We start from the raw sequence: 26,076 nt of genomic DNA, 5'->3' as shown, positions 1-26,076 counted from the left end.
AGCAACCATCACTCCTGTGTTCCAATGGCACGTCGTGTTAGCTAATCCAAGTTTATCATTTTAAAAGGTTAATTGATCATTAGACAATCCTTTTGCAATTATGTTAGCACAGCTGAAAACTGTTGTGCTGATTAGAGAAGCAATACACCTGGCCTTCTTTAGACTAGTTGAGTATCTGGAGCATCAGCATTTGTGGGTTCGATTACAGGCTCAAAATGGCCAGAAACAAATACCTTTCTTCTGAAACTCGTCAGTGTATACTTGTTCTGAAGAATGAAGGCTATTCCATGCGAGAAATTGCCAAGAAACTGAAGATCTTATACAACACTGTGTACTACTCCCTTCACAGAACAGCCTCACAAACAGACGCCTCACAAGTCCTCAACTGGCAGCTTCATTAAATAGTACCTGCAAAACACCAGTCTCAACGTCAACAGTGAAGAGGCGACTCCGGGATGCTGGCCTTCTAGACAGAGTTGCAAAGAAAAAGCCATATCTCAGACTGGCCAATAAAAATGAAAGATTAAGATGGACAAAAGAACACAGACACTAGACAGAGGAACTCTGCCTAGAAAGTCAGCATTGTGGAGTCGCCTCTTCACTGTTGGCGTTGAGACTGGTGTTTTGCGGGTACTATTTAATGAAGCTGCCAGTTGAGGACCTGTGAGGCGTCTGTTTCTCAAACTAGACACTAATGTACTTGTCCTCTTGCTCAGTTGTGCACCGGGGCCTCCCACTCCTCTTTCGATTCTGGTTAGAGACAGATTGCGCTGTTCTGTGAAGGGAGTAGTACACAGCATTGTATGAGATCTTCAGTTTCTTGGCAATTTCTCGCATGGAATAGCCTTCATTTCTCAGAACAAGAATAGACTGACGAGTTTCAGAAGAAAGTTCTTTGTTTCTGGCCATTTTGAGCCTGTAATCGAACCCACAAATGCTGATGCTCCAGATACTCAACTAGTCTAAAGAAAGCCAGTTTTATTGCTTCTTTAATCAGAACAACAGTTTTCACCTGTGCTAACATAATTGCAAAAGGGTTTTCAAATGATCAATTAACCTTTTAAAATGATAAACTTCGATAAGCTAACAACGTGCCATTGGAACACAGGAGTGATGGTTGCTGATAATGGGCCTCTGTAGATATTCCATTAAAAATCAGCCGTTTCCAGCTACAATAGTCATTTACAACATTAACAATGTCTGCACTGTATTTCTGATCAATTTTATGTTATTTTAATGGACAAAAAATGAGCTTTTCTTTCAAAAACAAGGACATTTCTTAGTGACCCCAAACTTTTGAACGGTAGTATATATATATATATATATATATATATATATATATATATATATACCCCACAAGCGGCGGTGTTCATTGATGTTACACTGTACTGTAAGAGTAAGGTTAATGGAAGCTGCCATTTAGGCAGGGAATAGGGCTGGAATAGAGGAAGGGACACTATCTGTTCTGTACAGGAAGTAGAGGACGATATAAATAATTAAACTGAGGCGGTGTAACTCAAGGGGTTCCTCAGTGGAATGATATCAATGATGAGAATTCAGCTACTGGGCTCAGCGATTGTTCTTTATATGAAGTTGTTGTTGGTGGTGGTAGTGTTGGTGATGATGATGTTGGTGGTGATGATGGTGATGGTAGTGATGATGATGTTGGTGGTGATGATGATGATGGTGATGATGATGATGTTGGTGGTGGTGATGATGATGATGGTGGTAGTGATGATGGTGGTGATATTGATGATGATGGTAATGATTGTGGTGATAATGATGATGATTTAAATGTGTGTCTATCTAAAACCATTCCAGGTAAAACAAGAATTCACAACCCTGCTGAGGATTCATGAGGATAATGTCTATCAATACAGGGTAAAAGACTTCTTGGCTGAAGATAAAGGACTGATGGAGAAATGATGAGGACTGGTGTGTGGGTAAAGAGGGCTCCTGACATTACATCAACATCATCCTACCTTGTCTTACTTTCCACACAGCAGATACCCTGGTCTGTCTGTCCCATGGATTAACCCTCCCTGGCACATAGCATGACCCCTGTCTCATGGAATAAACCTACCCTGGCAGATAGCCTGACCTCTGTCCCATGGAATAAACCTACCCTGGCACATAGCCTGACCTCTGTCCCATGGAATAAACCTACCCTGGCACATAGCCTGACCTCTGTCCCATGGAATAAACCTACCCTGGCAGATAGCCTGACCTCTGTCCCATGGAATAAACCTACCCTGGCAGATAGCCTCTCTTCCACTTACCATTTCTCCTTGCATGAATAAATCAGCTGTGATCTAGCCTACTGCATGATGGACATGCATTGGCCTGATGCAAGACGGCTGGATGAACTCTGTTAAATGTGTTTATTTCCTTCAAAGGGACAAGAACAGTCTTTGGTTGGTACAAGCCAGCTGTACATAGTTGTAATAACATTGTAATAATGTAATGTATTAACATTGTTGTAATACAAGTATGGAGGTATATGTGTGCAACAAGCAATAATGTTTGATAAAAGTGTTTTGGTTATCTTTTTTCTTCAATGTATAAATTCTAATGTTTTTAAATAATGTGCAATAAGCAGTTCCTCTTCTGAACTGACCAAATTAATTCAGAGGTTGTTACTACTGTAACGAATGAAATATGTTTTAGCTTTCTCTATTGCTCCTTTGGGTGTTGTTGTGTTTTCTGAAGGTTACTAGACAGATGGCATGCTGGTTAAAATTTTCTTCCTCATCATCTGGGATAAAAAAAAAATAGCCTCGGTAAAAAAAAAATAGCCTGGGTACCAGTCTGTTTCTGTTATCATTTCACGCCTCGCCACTTCTTGTCATGCCATGTTTGGAGTGGCAAGGAATGGAATGATAGTACAGACTGGTACACAGGATAGATCAAAACATTACTGATGATCTTAGTTTCCTGTTTTATTGATGATCTGTCTCAATTCCTCTATTTCCTCGTAGAGATCTTACTTTACATTAATCTATTGTTACACATATGATGCAATGCATTTAAAGAACCTAATTAACTGTTTAAATTATGTGAACTTATATATTAGTATGTGCTGTTCATTGTTTGTAATAAAATTTTGTTGGAAATATCGAATCAAGATACTCCAGTTCTTGCTATCGAACACCCTCTCCATATTATTTGACCTATTAAAGTGTGATTGTTATCGTGAGTGGAATGTTTTTAATTAGTAGTTTAATTGACTGTCAGCTAAAAACAGAGAGCTTTTATCGCTGTTATTTATGTTAGGCGGAGCGACACAGGGGAACCCAAGAGCAGACTCAGATGAGGAAACAGGGATGAATGAACCAAAATATTTATAGTTACACAGAGCGATATGGAGTGCAGATCCAGGGAAGCTTGGATGAGCTGCAGAAAAACCAGACGTGGAGACTGAGGTTGGAGTTATCTGAGTAGAACAGGGTAAACAGGTCCTGAGGGGAATCCAAGACAGTGGTGGTGAGTAAAATCCAGAGCAAGGTAGTTGGGTGGTGAGATGTGGAACAGGAGCCAGAGACAGAGCGGTAATGAGCAGGGATTACGATCTGGCAGAGTGGAAGTGGCAGGACTGAGTATTTGTTGAGGTCTTGATTATGGAACGAGTTGCAGCTGGTAGGGATCTGCTCTGACTCCAGCACACCTTTCTCCAACCACACAATCACACAAAGAGGGAGAGGGAGAGGGAGAGAGAGAGTGTACAGGGGGAGTAACTGCAGATCAAGAAGACACCGGATGAACACCAGAGGGCATAGCAGGAGCAGATGTGTCAGTATGCCCCCCTCTACGGACGCCACCTGGCACACGACCCAGCTTGTCTGGGTGTGAGGTATGAAAATCCTGTAAGAGGGAGGGATCCAGAATGTGACGACGGGGCACCCAGCAGCGCTCCTCAGGCCCGTATCCCTCCCAGTCCACCAGATACTGCCAACCGCGGCCCCGATGGCGCACATCCAAAAGCAGCCGGACGGTATAGGCAGGATGGTCGTCAATGAGCCGAGGGGGTGGAGGAGCAGCTGCAGGAGGGGACAGGAGCAGACTGGTTTAATTAAGGATACATGGAAGGTGGGGTGAATTTTGAGAGAGTCTGGGAGTTTCAGATTAACAGCAGAGGGGTTTATGACACGATCAATCTCAAAGGGGCCAATGAATCGGGGAGGTGGTTTTTTGGAAACCACTTTCAGGGGCAAGTCCTTAGATGAAAGCCATACCTTTTGGTCTGGAGTGTAGACTGGTGCTGAAGCATGGCGACGGTTAGCTTGGGATTAGGTCACGGTGGAGGCATGAAGAAGGGCAGCCAGGGCCCTCCTCCAGGTGTGACGACAACGGCACATGTGGTCCTGGACTGAGGGCATCGCTATTTTGACCTCTTGGGCAGGGAACAAGGGAGGTTGGTAACCCAGAGCACACTCAAAGGGAGACATACCTGATGAGGCGTTGATTAGGGTTGTTGTGTGCATATTCCACCCAGGGTAGCTGGGCACTCCAGGAGGAAGAGTTAGCCGAAGTCACACAGCGTATTGCAGTTTCCAACTCCTGGTTGGCCCGCTCGGTCTGGCCATTGGTCTGGGGGTGATATCCAGACGAAAGGCTGACATTAATACCCAGAGCTGTGCAGAAGGCTCTCCATACCTGGGATGTAAACTGGCGTCCTCTGTCACAAACAATATCACTAGGGATGCCATGCAGCCGCAAAACATGGGATACCAGCAGGTCCACAGTCTCCCGGGAGGAAGGAAGCTTGAAGAGGGGAATGAAGTGAGCCTCTTTGGAAAATCAGTCAATAATAGTGAGGATGACTGAGTTACCATTCAATGGGGGAAGCCCAGTGGCGAAGTCCAAAGCTATATGTGACCAGGGGTAACTGGGTATGGGAAGAGGACGAAGCAGACCAGATGTAGGTTTGGGGGAGGTTTTGTTCCAAGCCCAGACCGAGCAGGCTGAGATGAATTCCCGAGCGTCTTTCTCCATGGTGGGCCACAAAAATCGCTGACGCAGGAAGTCGACAGTTCGGTTCATGCCAGGGTGACAGGTGAGGTGCGTAGAATGGGCCCATTGAAGAACATCAGAACAAACTAAATCTGGCACAAACAGGGCCTTACAAGGACCGTTTCTAGGATCAGGTTGGTTCTGCTGAGCCTGACGAACACGGGACTCAATCTCCCAGGAGACAGCAGCAATGATGCAGGAGGATGGCAAATGGTTTCTAGCTCGGAACTCGTGTTGTCTGCGGTGAACTGACGGGAGAGGGCGTAAGGCTTGGTATTCTTAGTGAGTGTGAAGTTGAATCTTCCAAAAACAATGCTCACCTGGCCTGCCAAGAGTTCAGACGTTTGGCGGTCTGGATGTAGGTTAGATTTTTGTGATCCGTCCACACAATGAAGGGAAGGACCGAACCCTCTAACCAGGGATACCATTCCTCAAGAGCCAACTTAACAGCCAGGAGTTCCCGGTTACCTATGTCAAAATTTCTTCTTTCGGGACAAGAAGGCACAAGGATGGAGCTTCTGATCCGAGGGAGAATGTTGAGACAGGACTGCACCTACCCTGGTGTCGGAAGAGTCCACATCGAGGACGAACTGGAGTTCTGGGTCTGGCTGGGTAAGGATTGGTGCAGAAGTGAAGCGGTGCTTGAGTTCCCAGAACACTGCCTCTGCCTCAGTGGAATGGAGCTGAGGTGGAGGTGAGTGGTGAGAGGCGCTGCCAAACGACTGTAGTCACGGATGAACCGTCTATAAAAATTGGCAAACCCCAGGAAACGCTGTAGCTGCTTCAGATTCGCGGGCACAGGCCACTCTGTGACTGCCCTAACCTTGGCAGGGTCCATTTGTAGCTGTCCTTGAGCAATAATGTAACCCAAGAAGACACAGAGGAAACATGAAACTCACATTTCTCAGCCTTAACAAATACCTTATTCTCCAATAGCCTTTGGAGAACTTGGTGGACGTGTTGCTTGTGAGCCTCAAGGTCCTTCGAAAAAATAAGAATGTCATTCACATAGACAAAAACAAAACGCCCAATGACATCCCTCAGGACATCATTAACCAGGCTCTGAAAAACAGCAGGGGCGTCAGTGAGACCAAAAGGCATAACCAAATACTGGAAATGTCCAAGTGGTGTGTTGAACGCCGTTTTCCACTCGTACCCTTCTCTGATGCGGACAAGGTGGTAGGCATTCCGGAGGTCCAGTTTAGTAAACACTGTGGAACCAAGGAGGGGGGCAAAAGCAGCACTGATAAGTGGCAAGGGATACTTGTTCCTGACAGTGATACAATTCAACCCACGGAAGTCTATGCATGGCCTCAGTGACCCATCCTTCTTCTTGACAAAGAAAAACGCAGCTCCCACCGGAGAGGAAGAAGGCCTGATATGTCCGACAGCCAGGGAATCCTGTATGCATTCTTCCATGACTTCTTGTTCGGGGCAAAAGAGGTTATACAACCTGCTACTAGGGAGAGGAGCTCCAGGCTGAAGCACAATAGCACCGTTGTACGGCCGATGGGGCGGCAGAGATGGGTGTGGTGCTTACTGAATACAGGAGCTAGACCGTGATATTCTGGAGGAACAGAAGACAGGTCTGGGGGTTCTGGAATGGACTGGGGTGCAGACAAGGCAGGAGGAAGGGCAGAATGTAGACAATTAGAATGACAAAATGTACTCCAAGTAGTTACCCTTCCGGTGGGTTGTGTAGCTTTAACCATGGATGACCCAGAACCAGACGTGAGTGAGAACAGTCAATTATGTGGAAACTGATCTTTTCTAGATGATTTCAAGAGAAACGCAGGATAACAGGAACAGTTCTCTCCAAAACACGGAAGAGTAGCTTTCCATTGAGAGCGTTGGCATCCAGAGGTGAATCGAGTGAAACAGTTTCCAGACCCAACTGATTAACAACCCCTCGGTCCAGAAAGCTCTCATCTGCGCCTGAATCGATGAGAGCAAGCAGAGGAAAAGCCTGGCTCTGCCACACAAGGTTGGCCTCAAGCAGGGGTCTGGGAGATGATGGGCAGGCGATTTGGCTCAACAGTATATCCCCCACTACTGCTGAGCCCCCTCTTTTGCTGGACACAGGGAACAAGTGGATACCAGGTGACCAACCTGGCCACAATATATAGACAGCTATATACTGATACGCCGCTGCCTCTCTTCTGGAGATAGACGGGTCCGGCCGAGCTGCATGGGTTCAGGATTAGAACATGCCTGGAGATGTGATGCAGTCGGCGAAAGAGAGCAAGGCACTGAAGCAGATGTTATGGGACATGCAACCCTAACTCCCTCTCCCTCTGACCCTCACGGAGGCGGTTGTCAATGCGGATAGTGAGAGAAATGAGTTCGTCAAGTCCATCAGGCTCCTCTCTGGACACCAACTCATCTTTGAGGGTCTCAGTGAGTGCGTTCCGGAATACTCCCTGAAGGGCCTCGTCATTCCAGCCACACCACGGCGAGGGTGCGGAACTCACATGCTAGTTCAGCCACACTCTGGGAGCCTTGACGAAGGGACAGATGTTGTTTAGCCGTATCCTTTACACAGACCGGGTGGTCGAAGACCTTCCTCATCTCATCTGTAAATCCACCGTAGGAGAAGCAGATAGGTGACTGTCTCTCCCACACCGCAGTGGCCCAGGAAAGCGCTGCTCCCCGAAGGCAGCCAATCAAAAAATACATCTTGGCTCGTTCGCTAGCATAAGAGTAGGGCTGTTGCTCAAATACTAGTGAACATGTGCACAAGAAAGGCTCTGCAAGCACCAAGATTACCATCAAAGCCCTCAGGAGTCAGAACAAAAGGCTCCCGAGCCGGAGAAGAGTGACTTGAGACTGGTTGTGATCTCTGGGCAGAGGTTCGGACCTGTAGGTCAGACAGGCTCCGTGAAAATTCCTTGATGTTCTCCAGCAGGGTTTCAGGGCTTGGTCATGTTGCTCAAGAAGGGTGCCTTGACCAACAAGAATTTGGTGAAGAGTAGTGGAGTCTGCTGGGTTCATCTCTAGGCCAGATCGTACTGTTAAGCAGAGCGACACAGGGGAACCCAAGAGCAGACTCAGATGAGAAAACAGGGATGAATGAACCAAAATATTTATAGTTACACAAAGATATATGGAGCGCAGATCCGGGGAAGCTTGGATGAGTTGCAGAAAAAACAGATGTGGAGACTGAGGTTGGAGTTATCTGAGTAGAACAGGGTAAACAGGTCCTGAGGGGAATCCAAGGTAGTGGTGGCGAGTAAAATCCAGAGCAAGGTAGTTGGGTGGTGATATGTGGAACAGGAGACTGGAGCCAGAGACAGAGCGGTAATGAGCAGAGATTATGATCTGGCAGAGTGGAAGTGGTAGGACTGAGTATTTGTAGAGGTCTTGATTATGGAACGAGTTGCAGCTGGTAGGTATCTGCTCTGACTCCAGCACACCTTTCTCCAACCACACAATCACACAAAAAGGGAGAGGGAGAGAGAGTGTACAGGGGGAGTAACTGCAGGTCAAGAAGACACTGGATGAATACCAGAGGGAGTAGCAGGAGCAGATGTGACAATATATGAGTACATTATCTCTTATACACACACACACACACACATAAGCCTGCTGTTGCTGCAGACTGCCACATTTTAATATATCCTTTTAGATTAACTCCAGGCCTATATAGAGCCAAGAGTTGTTCCTGGTTAGGATAGAGCATTACATTTTGCTCTGCATGGGTCAACTCCATGCCCACTTGACAAAAGCAAAGCCTATAAAAATATCAGTCATTCTGTGAGTCCTTACATAATTAATGTCAAATAAACAAATTATTTATCGATACAGATCAAAATATTGTCCTCACTTGTTCTGTCCAGTTCTGTCCTCTCCTGTCCCAATGTTCTGTCCTCTGCTGTCCCCCTATCCAGTCCTGTCCTTTCCTGTCAGCCTATGTCCTGTTCTGTCCTCTCCTCCCTGCTATCACACCCTTAAACATGAGATCTCCATCTTATCACGCCCTTAAATCAAATCAAATTGTATTAGTCACATGCGCCGAATACAACAGGTGTAGACCTTACAGTGAAATACTTACTACGAGCCCCAAACCAACAATGCAGTTTAAAAAAATATGGATAAGAATAAGAAATAAAAGTAACAAGTAATTAAAGAGCAGCAGTAAAATAACAATAGCGAGACTATATACAGGGGGGTACCGGTACAGAGTCAATGTGCGGGGTCACCGGTTAGTTGAGGTAATATGTACATGTAGGTAGAGTTATTAAAGTGACTTTGCATAAATGATAACAACAGAGAGTAGCAGCGGTGTAAAAGAGGAGGGGGGGCAATGCAAATAGTCTGGGTAGCCATTTGATTGGGTGTTCAGGAGTCTTATGGCTTGGGGGTAGAAGCTGTTTAGAAGCCTCTTGGACCTAGACTTGGCGCTCCGGTACCACTTGCCGTGTGGTAGCAGAGAGAACAGTCTATGACTAGGGTGGCTGGAGTCTTTAACAATTATTAGAGGTCCTGGATGGCAGGAAGCTTGGCCCCAGTTATGTACTGGGCCATTCGCACTACCCTCTGTAGTGCCTTGCGGTCAGAGGCAGAGCAGTTGCCATACCAGGCAGTGATGCAACCATTCAGGGTGCTCTCGATGGTGCAGCTGTAGAACCTTTTGAGGATCTGAGGGCCCATGCCAAATCTTTTCAGTCTCCTGAGGGGGAATAGGTTTTGTCGTGCCCTCTTCACGACTGTCTTGGTGTGCTTGGACCATGTTAGTTTGTTGGTGACGTGGACACCAAGAAACTTCAAGTTCTCAACCTGCTCCACTGCAGCCCCGTCGATGAGAATGGGGGCGTGCTTGGTCCTCTTTTTCCTGTAGTCCACAATCAAATCAAATCAAATGTATTTATAAAGCCCTCCTTACATCAACGGATATCTCAAAGTGCTGTACAGAAACCCAGCCTAAAACCCCAAACAGCAAGCAATACAGGTGAAAAAGCACGATGGCTAGGAAAAACTCCCTAGAAAGGCCAGAACCTAGGAAGAAACCTAGAGAGGAACCAGGCTATGAGGGGTGGCCGGTCCTCTTCTGGCTGTGCCGGGTGGAGATTATAACAGAACATGGCCAAGATGTTGAAATGTTCATAGATGACCTGTCCTCTCCTGACAATCATCTCCTTTGTCTTGATCACGTTGAGGGAGAGATTGTTGTCCTGGCACCATACAGCCAGGTCTCTGACCTCCTCCCTATAGGCTGTCTCGTCATTGACGGTGATCAGGCCTACCACTGTGGTGTGATCGGTAAACTTAATGATGGTGTTTGAGTTGTGCCTGGCCGTGCAGTCATGAGTAAACAGGGAGTACAGGAGGGGGATGAGCACGCACCCCTGAGGGGCCCTTGTGTTGAGGATCAGCATGGCGGATGAGTTGTTACTAGAGGATGACCGATTAACCGGAATGGCCTATTAATTAGGGCCGATTTCAAGTTTTCATAACAATCGGTAATCGCCGTTTTGGACACCGATTATGTGTCCACGAGGAGACTGCGTGGCAGGCTGACTACCTGTTACGTGAGTGCAGCAAGGAGCCAAGGTAAGTTGGTAGCATTAAACTTATCTTATAAAAAACAATCAATCTTAACATAATCACTAGTTAACTACACATGGTTGATGATATTGCTAGTTTATCTAGCTTGTCCTGCGTTGCATATAATCGATGCGGTGCCTGTTAATTTATCATCGAATCACAGTCTACTTCGCCAAACGGGTGATGATTTAACAAGAGCATTCGCGAAAAAAGCATTGTCGTTGCACCAATGTGTACCTAACCATAAACATCAATGCATTTTTTAAATCAATACACAAGTATATATTTTTAAACCTGCATATTTAGTTAATATTGCCTGCTAACATGAATTTCTTTTAGGGAAATTGTGTCACTTCTCTTGCGTTCTGTGCAAGCAGAGTCAGGGTATATGCAGCAGTTTGGGCTGCCTGGCTTTTTGCGAACTGTATGAAGACCATTTCTTCCTAACAAAGACCGTAATTAATTTGCCAGAATTGTACATAATTATGACATAACATTGAAAGTTGTGCAATGTAACAGCAATATTTAGACTTATAGATGCCACCTGTTAGACAGAATACGGAACGGTTGCGTATTTCACTGAAAGAATAAACGTTTTGTTTTCGAAATTATAGTTTCCGGATTTGACCATATTAATGACCTAAGGCTCATATTTCTGTGTGTTATTATATCATAATTAAGTCTATGATTTGATATTTGATAGAGCAGTCTGACTGAGCGGTGGTAGGCAGCAGCAGGCTCGTAAGCATTCATTCAAACAGCACTTTCCTGCATTTGCCAGCAGCTCATCGCTGTGCTTCAGGCATTGCGCTGTTTATGACTTCAAGCCTATCAGCTCCCGAGATTAGGGTGGCAATACTATAGTGCCTATAAGAACATCCAATAGTCAAAGGTAAATGAAATACAAATGGTATAGAGAGAAATAGTCCTATAATTCCTATAATAACTACAACCTAAAACCTTTTACCTGGGAATATTGAAGACTCATGTTAAATGGAACCACCAGCTTTCATATGTTCTCATGTTCTGAGCAAGGAACTTAAACGTTAGCTTTTTTACATGGCAAATATTGCACTTTTACTTTCTTCTCCAACACTTTGTTTTTGCATTATTTAAACCAAATTGAACATGTTTCATTATTTATTTGAGACTAAATAGATTTTATTGATGTATTATATTGTTAAAATAAAAGTGGTCATTCAGTATTGTTGTAATTGTTATTATTACAAATATATATATAAAAACCGGCCGATTAATCGGTATCAGCTTTTTTGGTCCTCCAGTAATTGGTATCGGCGTTGAAAAATCATAATCGTTCGACATCTAGTTGTTACCTACCCTTACCACCAGGGGGAGGCCCATCAGGAAGTCCAGGATCCAGTTGCAGAGGGAGGTGTTGAGTCCCAGTGCCTTAGATTATTAATGAGCTTTGAGGGCACTATGGTGTTGAATGCTGAGCTGTAGTCAATGAATAGCATTCTTACATAGATGTTCCTTTTGTCCAGGTGGGAAAAGGCAGTGTGGAGTGCAATAGAGATTGCATCATCTGTGGATCTGTTGGGGTGGTATGCAAATTGGAATAAGTCTAGGGTTTCTGGGATAATGGTGTTGATGTGAGCCATGACCAGCCACTTCATGGCTACAGACGTGAGTGCTACGGGTCGGTGGTCATTTAGGTAGGTTACCTTAGTGTTCTTGGGCACAGGCACTATGGTGGTCTGCTTAAAACATGTTGGTATTACAGACTCGGACAGGGAGAAGTTGAAAATGTCAGTGAAGACACTTGCCAGTTGGTCAGCGCATGCTCACAGTACACGTCCTGGTAATCCGTCTGGCCCTGCAGCCTTGTGAATGTTGACCTGTTTAAAGGTCTTAGTCACATCGGCTGCGGAGAGCGTGATCACAGTCTTTCGGAACAGCTGTTGCTCTCATGCATGTTTCAGTGTTATTTGCCTCGAAGCGAGCATAGAAGTAGTTTAGCTCGTCTGGTAGGCTCGTGTCACTGGGCAGCTCTCGGCTGTGCTTCCCTTTGTAGTCTGTAATGGTTTGCAAGCCCTGCCACATCCGACCAGCGTCAGAGCCGGTGTAGTACGATTCGATCTTAGTCCTGTATTGACGCTTTGTCTGTTTGATGGTTCGTCGGAGGGCATAGCGGGATTTCTTATAATCTTTCAGGTTAAGCCGCAGCTCTAGCCTTTAGCTCAGTGTGTATGTTGCCTGGAATCCATGGCTTCTGGTTGGGATATGTACGTACGGTCACTGTGGGGACGAAGTCATCGATACACTTACTGATGAAGCCAATGACTGATGTGGTGTACTCCTCAATGCCATCGGAGGAATCCCGGAACATATTCCAGTCTGTGCTAGCAAAACAGTCCTGTAGCTTAGCATCTGATTCATCTGACCACTTTTGTATTGATCTAGTCACTGGTGCTTCCTACTTAAATTTTTTCTTGTAAGCAGGAATCGGGAGGATAGAATTATGGTCAGATTTGCCAAATGGAGGGCGAGGGAGGGTTTTTCACGTGTCTCTGTGTGTGGAGGAAAGGTGGTCTGCATTGAAGTCCCCGGCTACTAGGAGCGCCTCCTCAGGGTGAGCATTTTCTTGTTTGCTTATGGCGGAATACAGCTCATTCTATGCTGTCTTAGTGCCAGCCTCTGACCATGGTGGTATGTAAACAGCTACGAAAAATACAGATGAAAACTCTCTAGGTAGATAGTGTAGTCTACAGCGTACCATGAGATACTCTACCTCAGGCGAGCAATAGCTCGAGACTTCCTTACATATCGTACACCAGCTGTTATTTACAAAAATACATAGTCCGCCGCCCCTTGTCTTACCAGATGCCGCTGTTCTATCCTGCCGGAGCAGCGTATAACCAGCCAGCTGTATGTTGATAGTGTCGTCGTTCAGCCACGACTCCATGAAGCATAAGATATTACAGTTTTGAATGTCACGTTGGAAGTTTAATCTTCCACGTAGGTCATCTATTGTATTATCCAAAGACTGCATGTTTGCTAGCAGAATGGAAAGAAGCAGGGGTTTATTCGATCATCCACAAATTCTCAGAAATTTTCTCCTCCTCTTCACGAAAATCACAGAGATCTGAGCCTGTTCCCGAGAAAGCAGTATATTTCGCGTCAGCCTCGTCAGACTCGTTAAAGGAAAAAAAAGGATTCTGCCAGTCCGTGGTGAGTAATCACAGTCCTGATGTCCAGAAGTAATTTTCGGTCATGAGAGACTGTAGCGGCAACATTATGTGCAAAATAAGTAAAAGAATAAATAAATAAACAAAAAAACACAATCGGTTGGGGGCATGTAAAACGTCTGCCTTCTTCTCCGGCGCCATCTTAGAGACCTCCATGGTATCACACCACATGAGATGTCCATGTTATCACACCTTAAACATAAGACCTCCATGTTATCACACCTTAAAACCTCTTGAGGACCCCTTCGAGATAAAATCCCGGTAACGGGATTGGTTGGACAACAACCACTGAGATAGCACGGCGCGAAATGAAAAATTAAAAAATCTCAAAATTAAAATTCAAGTATTATACGGCATTTTAAAGATACTCTACTCGTTAATCCAATCACATTGTCCGATTTCAAAAAGGCTTTACGGTGAAAGCAAAGCATTAGATTATTTTAGGATAGCACCTTAGCAAAAAAAAAAGCTATTTTCCAAGCACGGATAGCCGTCACAAAACCAGATATACAGCTAAAATTAAGCACTAACCTTTGACAATCTTCATCAGATGACACTCATAGGACATCATGTTAGACAATACATGCATTTTTTGTTCGATCAAGTTCATATTTATATCCAAAAACCCAATTTTTACATTGGCGCGTGACGTTCAGAAAATGTTTTCTCTCCATAACCCTCCGGTGAATAGGCACATTAATTTACAGAAGAACTCATGAACGTTGACAAAATTTATAACAATTATTTAAAGAATTAGAGATAATCTACTCCTTTATGCAACCACTTTGTCAGATTTCAAAATAACTTTACGGAAAAAGCACATTGTTCAATATTCTGAGTACAGAACTTAGCCTTCACTGCTAAGCTATACAGTTAGCCTACAACCACGGCGTCGACAAAAATCTAAAAATATGTTCGAAATATTTTCTTACCTTTGCTGATCTTTGGCGGAATGCACTCGGAAGGGCTCCCACTTCCACAAGAAATGTTAATTTTTTCTGCAAAGTCCATCATTTATGTCCAAATACGTCCGTTTTGTTGACCCATCCAGAACACTTTACAATGCCATGTGGCGTGGACGCAAATCCATAGACGAAATGTTCAAAAGTTCCATTACCGTTTGTAGAAACATGTCAAACGATGTTTACAATCAATCCTTTCGGGTATTTTTTAACGTAAAATTGCGATAATTTTACAACTGGGCAATAGGTATTCATCCCAGAAGAATAATAACAAACAGCGAAGTCATGTGCATGCGCATCACGAGACACCTGTCCTCAGACTGGCCACTGATTGACTGAGCCACAATTTTCTGCCCGGTAACATGTGACGGATGAAACCAGTTCCTAGAGATTGTTGACAGCCAATGGAAGAGTTAGGAGGTGCAACGTAAATCCTATGTCACTGTAGTTTTTCAAGGGATTCAAAAGAAAAACTACATTTCTAATTTCTCCCACTTCCTGATTACATTTTTCTCAGGTTTTTGCCTGCCATATGAGTTCTGTTATACTCACAGACACCATTCAAACAGTTTTAGAAACTTCAGAGTGTTTTCTATCGGAATCTACTAATAATATGCATATTCTATTTTCTGAGCCAGAGTAGTAACCTGTTTAAATTAGGTACGTTTTTCATCCGGCCGTGAAAATACTGCCCCCATACCTTAAACATGAGACGTCCATGTTATCACACCTTAAACATGAGACGTCCATGTTATCATACCTTAAACATGAGACGTCCATGTTATCATACCTTAAACATGAGACGTCCATGTTATCATACCTTAAACATGAGACCTCCATGTTATCATACCTTAAACATGAGACCTCCAAGTTATCATACCTTAAACATCAGACCTCCAAGTTATCACACCTTAAACATGAGACGTCCATGTGATCATACCTTAAACATGAGACGTCCATGTTATCATACCTTAAATATCAGACCTCCAAGTTATCACACCTTAAACATGAGACGTCCATGTTATCATACCTTAAACATCAGACCTCCAAGTTATCACACCTTAAACATGAGACGTCCATGTTATCATACCTTAAACATCAGACCTCCAAGTTATCACACCTTAAACATGAGACGTCCATGTTATCATACCTTAAACATCAGACCTCCAAGTTATCACACCTTAAACATGAGACGTCCATGTTATCATACCTTAAACATCAGACCTCCATGTTATCACATCTTAAACATCAGACCTCCAAGTTATCACACCTTAAACATGAGACGTCCATGTTATCATACCTTAAACATGAGACGTCCATGTTATCATACCTTAAACATGAGACGTCCATGTTATCACACCTTAAACATGAGACGTCCATGTTATCACACCTTAAACATGAGACGTCCATGTTATCATACCTTAAACATCAGACCTCCAAGTTATCACACCTTAAACATGAGACGTCCATGTTATCATACCTTAAACATGAGACCTCCATGTTATCATACCTTAAACATGAGACGTCCATGTTATCATACCTTAAACATCAGACCTCCAAGTTATCACACCTTAAACATGAGACGTCCATGTTATCATACCTTAAACATCAGACCTCCATGTTATCACATCTTAAACATCAGACCTCCAAGTTATCACACCTTAAACGAGACGTCCATGTTATCATACCTTAAACATGAGACGTCCATGTTATCATACCTTAAACATGAGACGTCCATGTTATCATACCTTAAACATCAGACCTCCATGTTATCATACCTTAAACATGAGACGTCCATGTTATCACACCTTAAACATGAGACGTCCATGTTATCATACCTTAAACATGAGACGTCCATGTTATCACACCTTAAACATGAGACGTCCATGTTATCATACCTTAAACATGAGACGTCCATGTTATCATACCTTAAACATGAGACGTCCATGTTATCATACCTTAAACATGACATGTCCATGTTATCATACCTTAAACATGACATGTCCATGTTATCATACCTTAAACATGACATGTCCATGTTATCATACCTTAAACATGACATGTCCATGTTATCCGATAGCTCCAATCCAAAGTCCAGCTCTCTAATGCCTAACAATAATAATCACAGGGATGAGGGTCGTAGTAAAAGGTTTAGTTTCTGATCCATGTCACCCTCTCCTGTCCAAAGAAAATAAGCAAAAGCTACACCACTCCGCCCGGGCGAAGTGCCATACATGTACAATTCATGAACCTTTTAAATGGTTAACTAGTGAGCCAGGCCTAGTAATAGTATTACTACAACAAGATGACTGAGAAGCTTTGAAGTTCAAAGGGTTTTACAGTTCAGAAACAGAGATGTAGTTTGTGAGACAAGACATCCTATCTAGTGGGACCCCAAACAGACAGGCAGACAGACAGGCAGGCAGGCAGGCAGGTAGACAGGCAGACAGAAACACACACACACACACACACACACACACACACACACACACACACACACACACACACACACACACACACACACACACACACACACACACACACACACACACACACACACACACACCGGCAGCAAAGAGGCATGGGGCCACATGGTCACATGGACAAGGGCCATGACACTATACCGTCTTCCAACCAAGCCTTGGTTGCATCAGAAGTATGTGTGATTCAGTGCCAACAGCCGAGCCTGATCCTGCCGAACCCACCAGCCCATACCGGCCTAATGTTACTGCTAAATATAGTCCCACTGGTTTTCCCCACCACCAAGCTGTCGAATCGTGGGCATATTTACCCTCTCAACTACTCCTGCCAGCCTACAGTGCAACAGGCCAGGGTGGTCAAAATATGATTGTTTTTCATTTGGTTTACTTCATTACTTTAAGTTGGGTTTATTTAGTTTGCCGTGCATATCGGATGTGCCATTACGCTGGGAAAGGTAAATTAAGTTCACCATAAAGTATCTGAAAGAAATCTAATAGCCTCACATAGACCCAGGTCTAGTGAACCAAGTGTATTCATTAAACACACTGCGCTGATGCACTACAGACCAATAGATACAAGCCTGGAGAAGGAGAGTGAATCATTTATACTGGCCTCTAAAAACAAAGATGCCCAGGGTCCCTGCTCATCTGCGTGAACATGCCTTAGACATGCTGCAAGGAGACATGAGGACTGCAGTAAATTGCAATGTAATTGCAGTAAATTGCAATGTCTGTACTGTGAGATGCCTAAGACAGCGCTACAGGGAGACCGGATGGACAGCTGATCGTCCTCGCAGTGGCAGACCACGTGTAATAACACCTGCACAGGATCGGTACATCCGAACATCACACCTGCGGGACAGGTACAGGATGGCAACAACAACTGCCCGAGTTACACCAGGAACGCACGATCCCTCCATCAGTGCTCGGGCTGGTCGCAATAGGCTGAGAGAGGCTGGACTGAGGGCTTGTAGGCTTGTTGTAAGGCAGGTCCTCACCAGACATCACCAGCAACAACGTCGCCTATGGGCACAAACCCACCGTTGCTGGACCAGACAGGACTGGCAAAAAGTGCTCTTCGCTGACAAGTCGCGGTTGTCTCACCAGGGGTGATGGTCAGATTTGCGTTTATCGTCGAAGGAATGAGCGTTACACCGAGGCCTGTAGTCTGGGGCGAGATCAATTTGGAGGTGGAAGATTCGTCATGGTCTGGGGCGGTGTGTCACAGCATCATCGGACTGAGCTTGTTGTCATTGCAGGCAATCTCAACTCTGAGCGTTACAGGGAAGACATCCTCCTCCCTCATGTGGTACCCATCCTGCAGGCTCATCCTGACATGACCCTCCAGCATGACAATGCCACCAGCCATACTGCTCTTTCTGTGCTTGATTTCCTGCAAGACAGGAATGTCAGTGTTCTGCCATGGCCAGCAAAGAGCCCAGATCTCAATCCCATTGAGCACGTCTGGGACCTGTTGGATTGGAGGGTGAGGGCTAGGGTCATTCCCCCCAGAAATGTCCGGGACTTGCAGGTGCCTTGGTGGAAGAGTGGGGCAACATCTCACGGCAAGAACTGGCAAATCTGGTGCAGTCCATGAGGAGGAGACGCACTGCAGTACTTAGTATCTGGTGTCGACACCAGCTGCATTGACTGTTACTTTTGATTTTGATCCCCCCTTTGTTCAGGGACAAATTATTCAATTTCTGTTAGTCACATGTCTGTCGAACTTGTTCAGTTTGTCTCAGTTGTTGAATCTTGTTATGTTCATACAAATATTTACACATGCTAAGTTTTCTGAAAATTAATGCAGTTGACAGTGAGAGGACGTTTCTTTTTTTACTGAGTTTATATGATGTATGCATATCTAATCTCCATAATATTGTTCTTGTCCCTATCATCAGTTAAAGCATGGGGACTTGCCTGGAGAGAATTATCATTGTGATTCACAGCTTAGAGTCAAGCTATTTATTTTGTTGTCTCTAGGAAGTCAATGATGCATGACAGAGCTCCAGTATCAGCTGGTAAAGGTTTGACATGCTATGCAAGGGGTGGTTTGGGTTTTCAGACGGGGTGTGTGTGTGTGTGTGTGTGCGTGTGTGTGTGTGTGTGTGTAACCGCTATGCTGACTGAGTTCCAGTAACAGATGGAAAAATCGGAGCTATGCAAATCTAGCACAGTAGCACCACACTCCAATTGGACATAGTTCCGGAGTACAGTAGAAGCTAATTGGCTACAGTAAAATGGACTGATTGGACTGAGTTGAGCCACGAGGTGTGACATGAATAGTGACGCTGTGGTGAATCCTTTATATGCTAGGCAGAGATACTCTATCAATGAAGTAGTAAAGGGAGGGAACATTGTAGCAATAAGAGAAAGAAAAGAAAGTTTAAAGGACTTTTCTTTTGAAAGTAATTTTTTTTTATAGGGGTTCCTTTCCTTCGTCTAACACCGACATAGAATAGTTACTGCTACGGACCAAGTTCAAGATATCATCATGAAATTCATTATAGGAATTGGCGGGTAAGTCATATCTAATGAATATTAATATTGAAAACAAGTTTATAATTTTACTATTTGTTATGACGGTAAGAACATAGTTCGACGTTTCTAATATTGATAATACCAAACATGTGTTTCTGTAGTCAAACTTATTAATGGTCCACACAAGATCAAGTGGACCAGAGATCATTTATAGAAAATTATGTTCATTGTGTTTTTCAATATTCTGTCTAGCGTGACCAACGGTGGGAAAACCACTCTAACCAATAAATTGATCCAGGCGTTGCCCAACTGTTGTGTGATACATCAAGATGACTTTTTTAAGGTAAGACGCTTCATCACGTTTATGTCTCTCAGCCCAGAAAGCTTGCTGTTGAGTAACCACTTTGATTTTGATTCATATCATTATTTTAAAGTCATAACATCGTGTTTACTTATTTTACTATCTGTTTTTATGCTCGAAAACGAACAGATTGTATAGCCTACAGTAGCCTATTTAATTGGAGTTACAAATGAAGATGGCCTTGAACACTTAATATCGCCACCTACTGGTGGCAAGTCAGTAAAGGATGACCAGGCAGAGCGACCGTATTCCACCTGCAGATATAATGTGCTTAACATTGTCTCCTGAACAACCAATGAAAATGTTGAAATGTTTACATCATTTGAAGTTCAAACATTGCATTCACCTTTCATGTAATGCAACAATCATTTTACTGCATGACAGTTATTAATGTTCATTTGACTTTGAACATTTTGATGCACCCCATAATGATCTGTATTCTCTGTGTTGTCAATGTCAACAACTTATTGCAAACTAAGGATCATATAAAAAAAAAAAGGCTTTATTTGTATTTAAAGGTCAGTGGATGAATATCACTGACTGTCAACGGCTGACACCGTGTACCCTCTCCAGTACGACTGCAGTGCCCTGCCCACATGTTGAGCAGTTAGGCCAGCACAATGGTTGGGGTCAATTCTATTTCAATTCAGTCAATTCAGGAATTGGAGTTGGATTTCGTAATTTAGAATTGGAAATGGAATTTCAATTTACTTCCTGATCCCATCCCTGGCCCTTATAAGGCATTATTTACGGTACACTGAGGGTGCAGGTTAGCCTTTAGCTGTTTGCCTTAGTGGAGACGCTGGCGTCGTAAGCTTAGCTCATGTCCAGGTGTGATCAGCACTGACTGGTTACTACTCTGTCATCATCACCTTGAGGTTGCAGCAATGTTTTCTTGGTGACTGTTATTTCAGAAACCCGATCAAATAGAAGTCGGGGAGGACGGATTTAGGCAGTGGGATGGTAAGAGTTGGATTCGCTGTAGGAATGAAAACAAACACTACGAGTAATGTACTCTTTCCCTTTAATTGACATCTTCAAAAGTTCCTCTGATACTTTTGTAATAGACAACAATTTACCTGCAATTTAAAATTACATTTTTACAAAAATTCTGTGAATGCTACGCCAGTTACTAGAGCTGACTGTTGTGTTTTGAAGCACATTGGCTGCTGTGCTGTTTTAGTTCCCTGGTGGTGAAGCGTATTGTTCTGTCTATCCCCTGTTCTCTAGTGATCACATCCCTGGATATGGAGGCCATGGTTAACACTGTGGAGGGATGGCAAGAGAACCCAGTCAAGTTCGCCCGCTCCCACGGCGTCTGCGTCACACCTGAAGGAGAGGACTCAGACCCCGATAACGGTATCCACATCCTCATCGTGGAAGGGTTTCTGCTTTATAACTACAAGTATGTTGTTTTCCTACATTTACATTGACATGTTAAAGACAACAACATTTTGCCTGAGTTAGTCTGTAGCTAGACTCTCTCTCTCTCTCTTCCCTTCGAGGACAATAACGTTCAACCGTATCTTACTATACACTACTATTGACTTTATCAGTTAAAGTTAACTAGAGTTTTCACAAGCTTTTCTTGGAACTCACGCCTTATTCTGACCACTGTTTGTTTTGTTTCCTGCAGGCCTATTGTTGATGTCTATGACAAACGCTACTACATTGCCATTCCAAAAGAGGAGTGCAAGAGGAGGAGAAGTACAAGGAACTACACAGTCCCTGACCCCCCTGGTCTGTTTGAAGGCCATGTCTGGCCCATGTACCTGAAACACAGGAAAGAGATGGAAGACAACTCCCATGGTATAGGTATGTACTGGACACTACTGCAGAGTTCGTATCATGTTTATTATGATCAATTATTCTAATATATGTGTGTATTTAACTTTTCCACTATTTTTACTATGGTTTATAAAGACTAAACTTCAGGCATTTTGCCCCTCAGAGTACCTCGATGGCTTGAAACCTAAAGAGGAGATCTACAGCCAAGTGTATGAAAACATACAAAACATCCTGCTCAACAACTTATAGGTAAATATCTCCATACAAAACACCCTGCTCAACAACTTATAGGTAAATAAATACATATATTGGATTACTTACGTGTACACATATAAATCGGCATTAATGTATTGCATGCTAATAATTGTTATATCTCTCTCTTCCACAGCAGGACCAGGGAGTCCGAAGACTTGTGTATAAACTTGTAAATAATAATATTGTGAGAAGTGCAACATCAGTACCATACTACTGCCTGAAATTAATATTGATATGTAAATAGTTTAAGACCTAACTTATTAAAAAAAAACCTGAACGGCAGAAGCATCGTATTTTGTATAATCAAATGTAACCTTTTCTAAGATGATTTACCAACTGGACTGCCCCAGTGTTGAAACACATGAAGAACAGGTCTATGTGCTTCCTGTGTTTTCATGGTTAAAAAATATCATCCCACACTGAGAGGAAAGATTGTGTCTACAACATAAAGAGACCTATGAATCCATCTACTGTGTTCTGTGGTTATTCTCAATCCAATGAACTTTCAATTTACAGCTTTCTAAATGAGGAAATGTGGCAACACAAGACCAGTATCCAGTAGACGCAGCTATATTACACTGAGAGCATTTAGAAAACTATTATATTCTACCTACAGAAACATATACAGCTGTTACATCTTCGTCCATATCATTTTGTACACTGAAGACAGATTCAAGATCAACACAAATGCTTAGTCTCCGTTTTTTTTTTTTACATCCTACCACCGCTGCTCTGATACCACGCTGAACTGTCGAAGCTTTAACATTCAGGAAAGGGAAAGGAACCTAACAGAATTTATTCCTGATGAATATTGAACATTGAACCAAAAACTCCACAAACAAAAACAACGACAACCGAAAACAACAACAAAACTAGCCCTACTGTGATGTAGTAGTAACTGCTACATACTGACACTGTGCCTGCCTACGTAAACAGCCATGTAAATGCGGAGATATCTGGGACGTATTCAGTAGTGGAAAAGGCTTCTCAACGATTATGAGAGGTTTTCCATTCCATGGAAATAGCTGACAGCTCTTTTGAAGCTAAACTGAAGCCGCAGAAAATTGTTCCCTCCAAGACATTTTTAATAGGTTATTCTTTCGCACAATGCATATTTTATTGTGTTTAGCATTTAACAACAGTGCTCCATCCCATTAATAAGGGGAGGCAGTCAAAACAAACCATTGGTTGTATTTGTATTTAATCATTCAAAGCCCATCACATCTGCCATCTGCAGTTTATTCCCTCATAAATGACCTTGCATGTTGCAACTCCAAACAACCGGTGTTTCTGTTAGCTCATTTGGTTGCGGTACTTGTACCCAGGGTTCTGGGTTTGAGTCCCACAATGCCATTGGCTACTGAATATGTGTTAAGTGAAAGTCGCTTGGGATCAAAGCATCTGATAAATTATTGTCTGATGAACATCGGCTGGTCAATGATATCTAATCTATTTACAATATGACCTCAACTACCAAGAAAGTGTGCTTATGTTTTTATCCACGATACTGGTAATGACAGTGTAATTTCATCCTTATAGCTTGTCAACCATGACCTGGGATTTCAATAACTACAATACGGTGTGAACAGCCAAACCAGCAGTCTTCCAGCGGGTGTGGGTGGTGACCAGCTGGTGCGGGGAGCTGGGCCTTTTGTCTTGTGACGCATAACTGGGAATCTTTTGGGTGCCTGGCGAGGACAAGCTGAGGGTGGCTGGTGGCAGCCTGCTGGTGTGTGTGTCTGTGTGTGTGTGTGTGTGTGTGTGGTGTGTGTGTGTGTGTGTGTGTGTGTGTGTGTGTGTGTGTGTGTGTGTGTGTGTGTGTGTGTGTGTGTGTGTGTGTGTGTGTGTGTGTGTGTGTTATATTTAGGCCAGATGCCTTGAGTGTCAGGGGAGTATTATTAGACCTTGTACAGAGAGGTTCCGGGGGGAGGGGTTATGATCTCTACGCGCCCTCCTGCCTGTCTCACGGCCCTATCTCCTGCACCAGCCAATCAGGCTCTCTAGGCGGACGGAGGCGGAGGCAACAGGGGAAAGGTGAGAACCAGAGAGGCATGTGATCCATGTGCTCCCACGTCACACGGCGGCTCCATGGTAACCGGGACATAACCAAAGAGTAAAGCCTGTTCTTCCATATTTGGGTTGGAAGGAGGGGAGCCGGCCTGTAAGGCTGTCACATGCTTTCCCCCCCAAGTGAGTCAGTCCCCTACTACCCAACTACCCTACAACCCTACTACCCTACTACCCAACTACCCTACTACACTACCACCCAACTACCCTGCTACCCTAATACCAAACTACCTAACTACCCATATATAGAGCAAACCTACCACCCAACTACCCTACGACCCTACTACCCTACTACCCTACTACCCATATATACAGCAACCCTACCACCCAACTACCCTACGACCCTACTACCCTACTACCCAACTACCCTACGACCCTAATACCCTACCACCCAACTACCCTACTACACTACCACCCAACTACCCTTCTACCCTAATACCAAACTACACAACTACCCATATATACAGCAACCCTACCACCCAGCTACCCTACTACTCTACTACCCTGCTACCCACCTACCCTACTACCCAGCTACCCTGCTACCCAGCTACCTTGCTACCCAGCTACCTGACTAACCGTCTACCTAGCTACCCAGCTACCCTGCTACCCAGCTACCCTACTACCCTACTGCCCTGCTACCCAGCTACCCTATTACCCTACTTCCCTGCTTCCCTGCTACCCAGCTACCCTACTACCCTACTAGCCTACTTCCCTGCTTCCCTACTACCCTACTACCCTACTTCCCTGCTTCCCTACTACCCAACTACCAACTCCAAAGACATGCAAGCATTTTTGATGATGCTACTGCTGTTTTGTGTCTAGGCTTGGTTACTTTAAAGCAATTTGTGACAACTGCTGATGTAAAAAGGGCTTTATAAATACATATGAACTTTGATTGAATTTAAATACATGGAATACTTTTGACAAGCATAACATGATGAACACAAATGTCGTTCACCAGACACTCCCTCCAATGCACAGTTGCCTGGGGACAAAGTTAGATATCCCAAAATTGTGGCAACATTTTGTGACCTTAGGCCAGGGGTCTCCAATCGCTTGCTACCAGTAGCTCGCAGGCCAACTACCAGTAGCTCGCAGGCCAACTACCAGTAGCTCGCAGGCCAACTACCAGTAGCTCGTAGGCCAACTACCAGTAGCTCGCAGGCCAACTACCAGTAGCTCGTAGGCCAACTACCAGTAGCTCGCAGGCCAACTACCAGTAGCTCGCAGGCCAACTACCAGTAGCTCGCAGGCCAACTACCAGTAGCTCGCAGGACAACTACCAGTAGCTCGCAGGCCAACTACCAGTAGCTCGCAGGCCAACTACAAGTAGCTCGCAGGCCAACTACCAGTAGCTCGCAGGCCAACTACCAGTAGCTCGCAGGCCAACTACCAGTAGCTCGCAGGCCAACTACCAGTAGCTCGCAGGCCAACTACCAGTTGCTCGCAGGCCAACTACCAGTAGCTCGCAGGCCAACTACGAGTAGCTCACAGGCCAACTACCAGTAGCTCGCAGGCCGACTACTAGTAGCTCGTAGGCCAACTACCAGTAGCTCGCCAAACAATTATGAAGGTACATGTATTTTTTATGTGTTCCACCACAAACTGTCATGAACTAATGTCGGAAAGATATCAGTTTGTCTCTGTGAATGGTTTGTCCTCTGACAAATCAATTGTAAATTTCGGTGTTCCTCAAGGTTCCGTTTTAGGACCACTATTGTTTTCACTATATATTTTACCTCTTGGGGATGTCATTCGAAAACATAATGTTAAATTTCACTGCTATGCGGACGACACACAGCTGTACATTTCAATGAAACATGGTGAAGCCCCAAAATTGCCCTCGCTAGAAGCCTGTGTTTCAGACATAAAGAAGTGGATGGCTGCAAACTTTCTACTTTTAAACTCGGACAAAACAG

General features: G+C 44.1%; 2 protein-coding genes and 1 long non-coding RNA gene across 7 annotated transcripts in view; 2 read left to right on the top strand and 1 right to left on the bottom strand.

The window, feature by feature from the left end:
* The window catches only part of LOC106569610 (caytaxin), a 34,140-nt gene extending 31,020 nt beyond the window's left edge, over positions 1–3,120 (top strand). For both annotated transcript variants that reach the window (XM_014141145.3, XM_014141143.3), the window contains one exon: positions 1,822–3,120. In XM_014141145.3, the coding sequence (XP_013996620.1) occupies positions 1,822–1,825 (4 nt within the window). In that variant the 3' untranslated portion in view covers positions 1,826–3,120. The remainder of the gene's footprint in view (positions 1–1,821) is intronic.
* The window catches only part of LOC106569612 (uncharacterized), a 47,958-nt gene that overhangs the window by 14,995 nt on the left and 6,887 nt on the right, over positions 1–26,076 (bottom strand). The window lies entirely within an intron of this gene.
* Positions 19,538–22,556, top strand: LOC106569611 (nicotinamide riboside kinase 2). Of its 3 annotated transcripts, none has more exons than XM_014141147.3 (7): positions 19,538–19,725; positions 19,939–20,029; positions 20,962–21,010; positions 21,278–21,452; positions 21,684–21,862; positions 21,999–22,084; positions 22,227–22,556. In XM_014141147.3, the coding sequence occupies exons 1-6, from the start codon at positions 19,700–19,702 to the stop codon at positions 22,082–22,084; spliced, it is 606 nt and encodes a 201-aa protein (XP_013996622.1). In that variant the 5' UTR covers positions 19,538–19,699; the 3' UTR covers positions 22,227–22,556. The 3 variants fall into 3 exon arrangements, with proteins under 3 accessions (XP_013996622.1, XP_013996621.1, XP_082817136.1); XM_014141146.3 differs by having other exon boundaries at positions 22,224–22,556; XM_082961010.1 differs by lacking the exons at positions 19,538–19,725; positions 20,962–21,010 and having other exon boundaries at positions 22,224–22,556.

Source organism: Salmo salar, chromosome 14, assembly GCF_965601325.2.
Source record: "Salmo salar chromosome 14, fSalSal1, whole genome shotgun sequence".
In the NCBI taxonomy this organism is placed as follows: domain Eukaryota; kingdom Metazoa; phylum Chordata; class Actinopteri; order Salmoniformes; family Salmonidae; genus Salmo; species Salmo salar.
The sequence above is the reverse complement of the archived record's forward strand: the minus strand, read 5'-3'. Positions and strand labels throughout refer to the sequence as shown.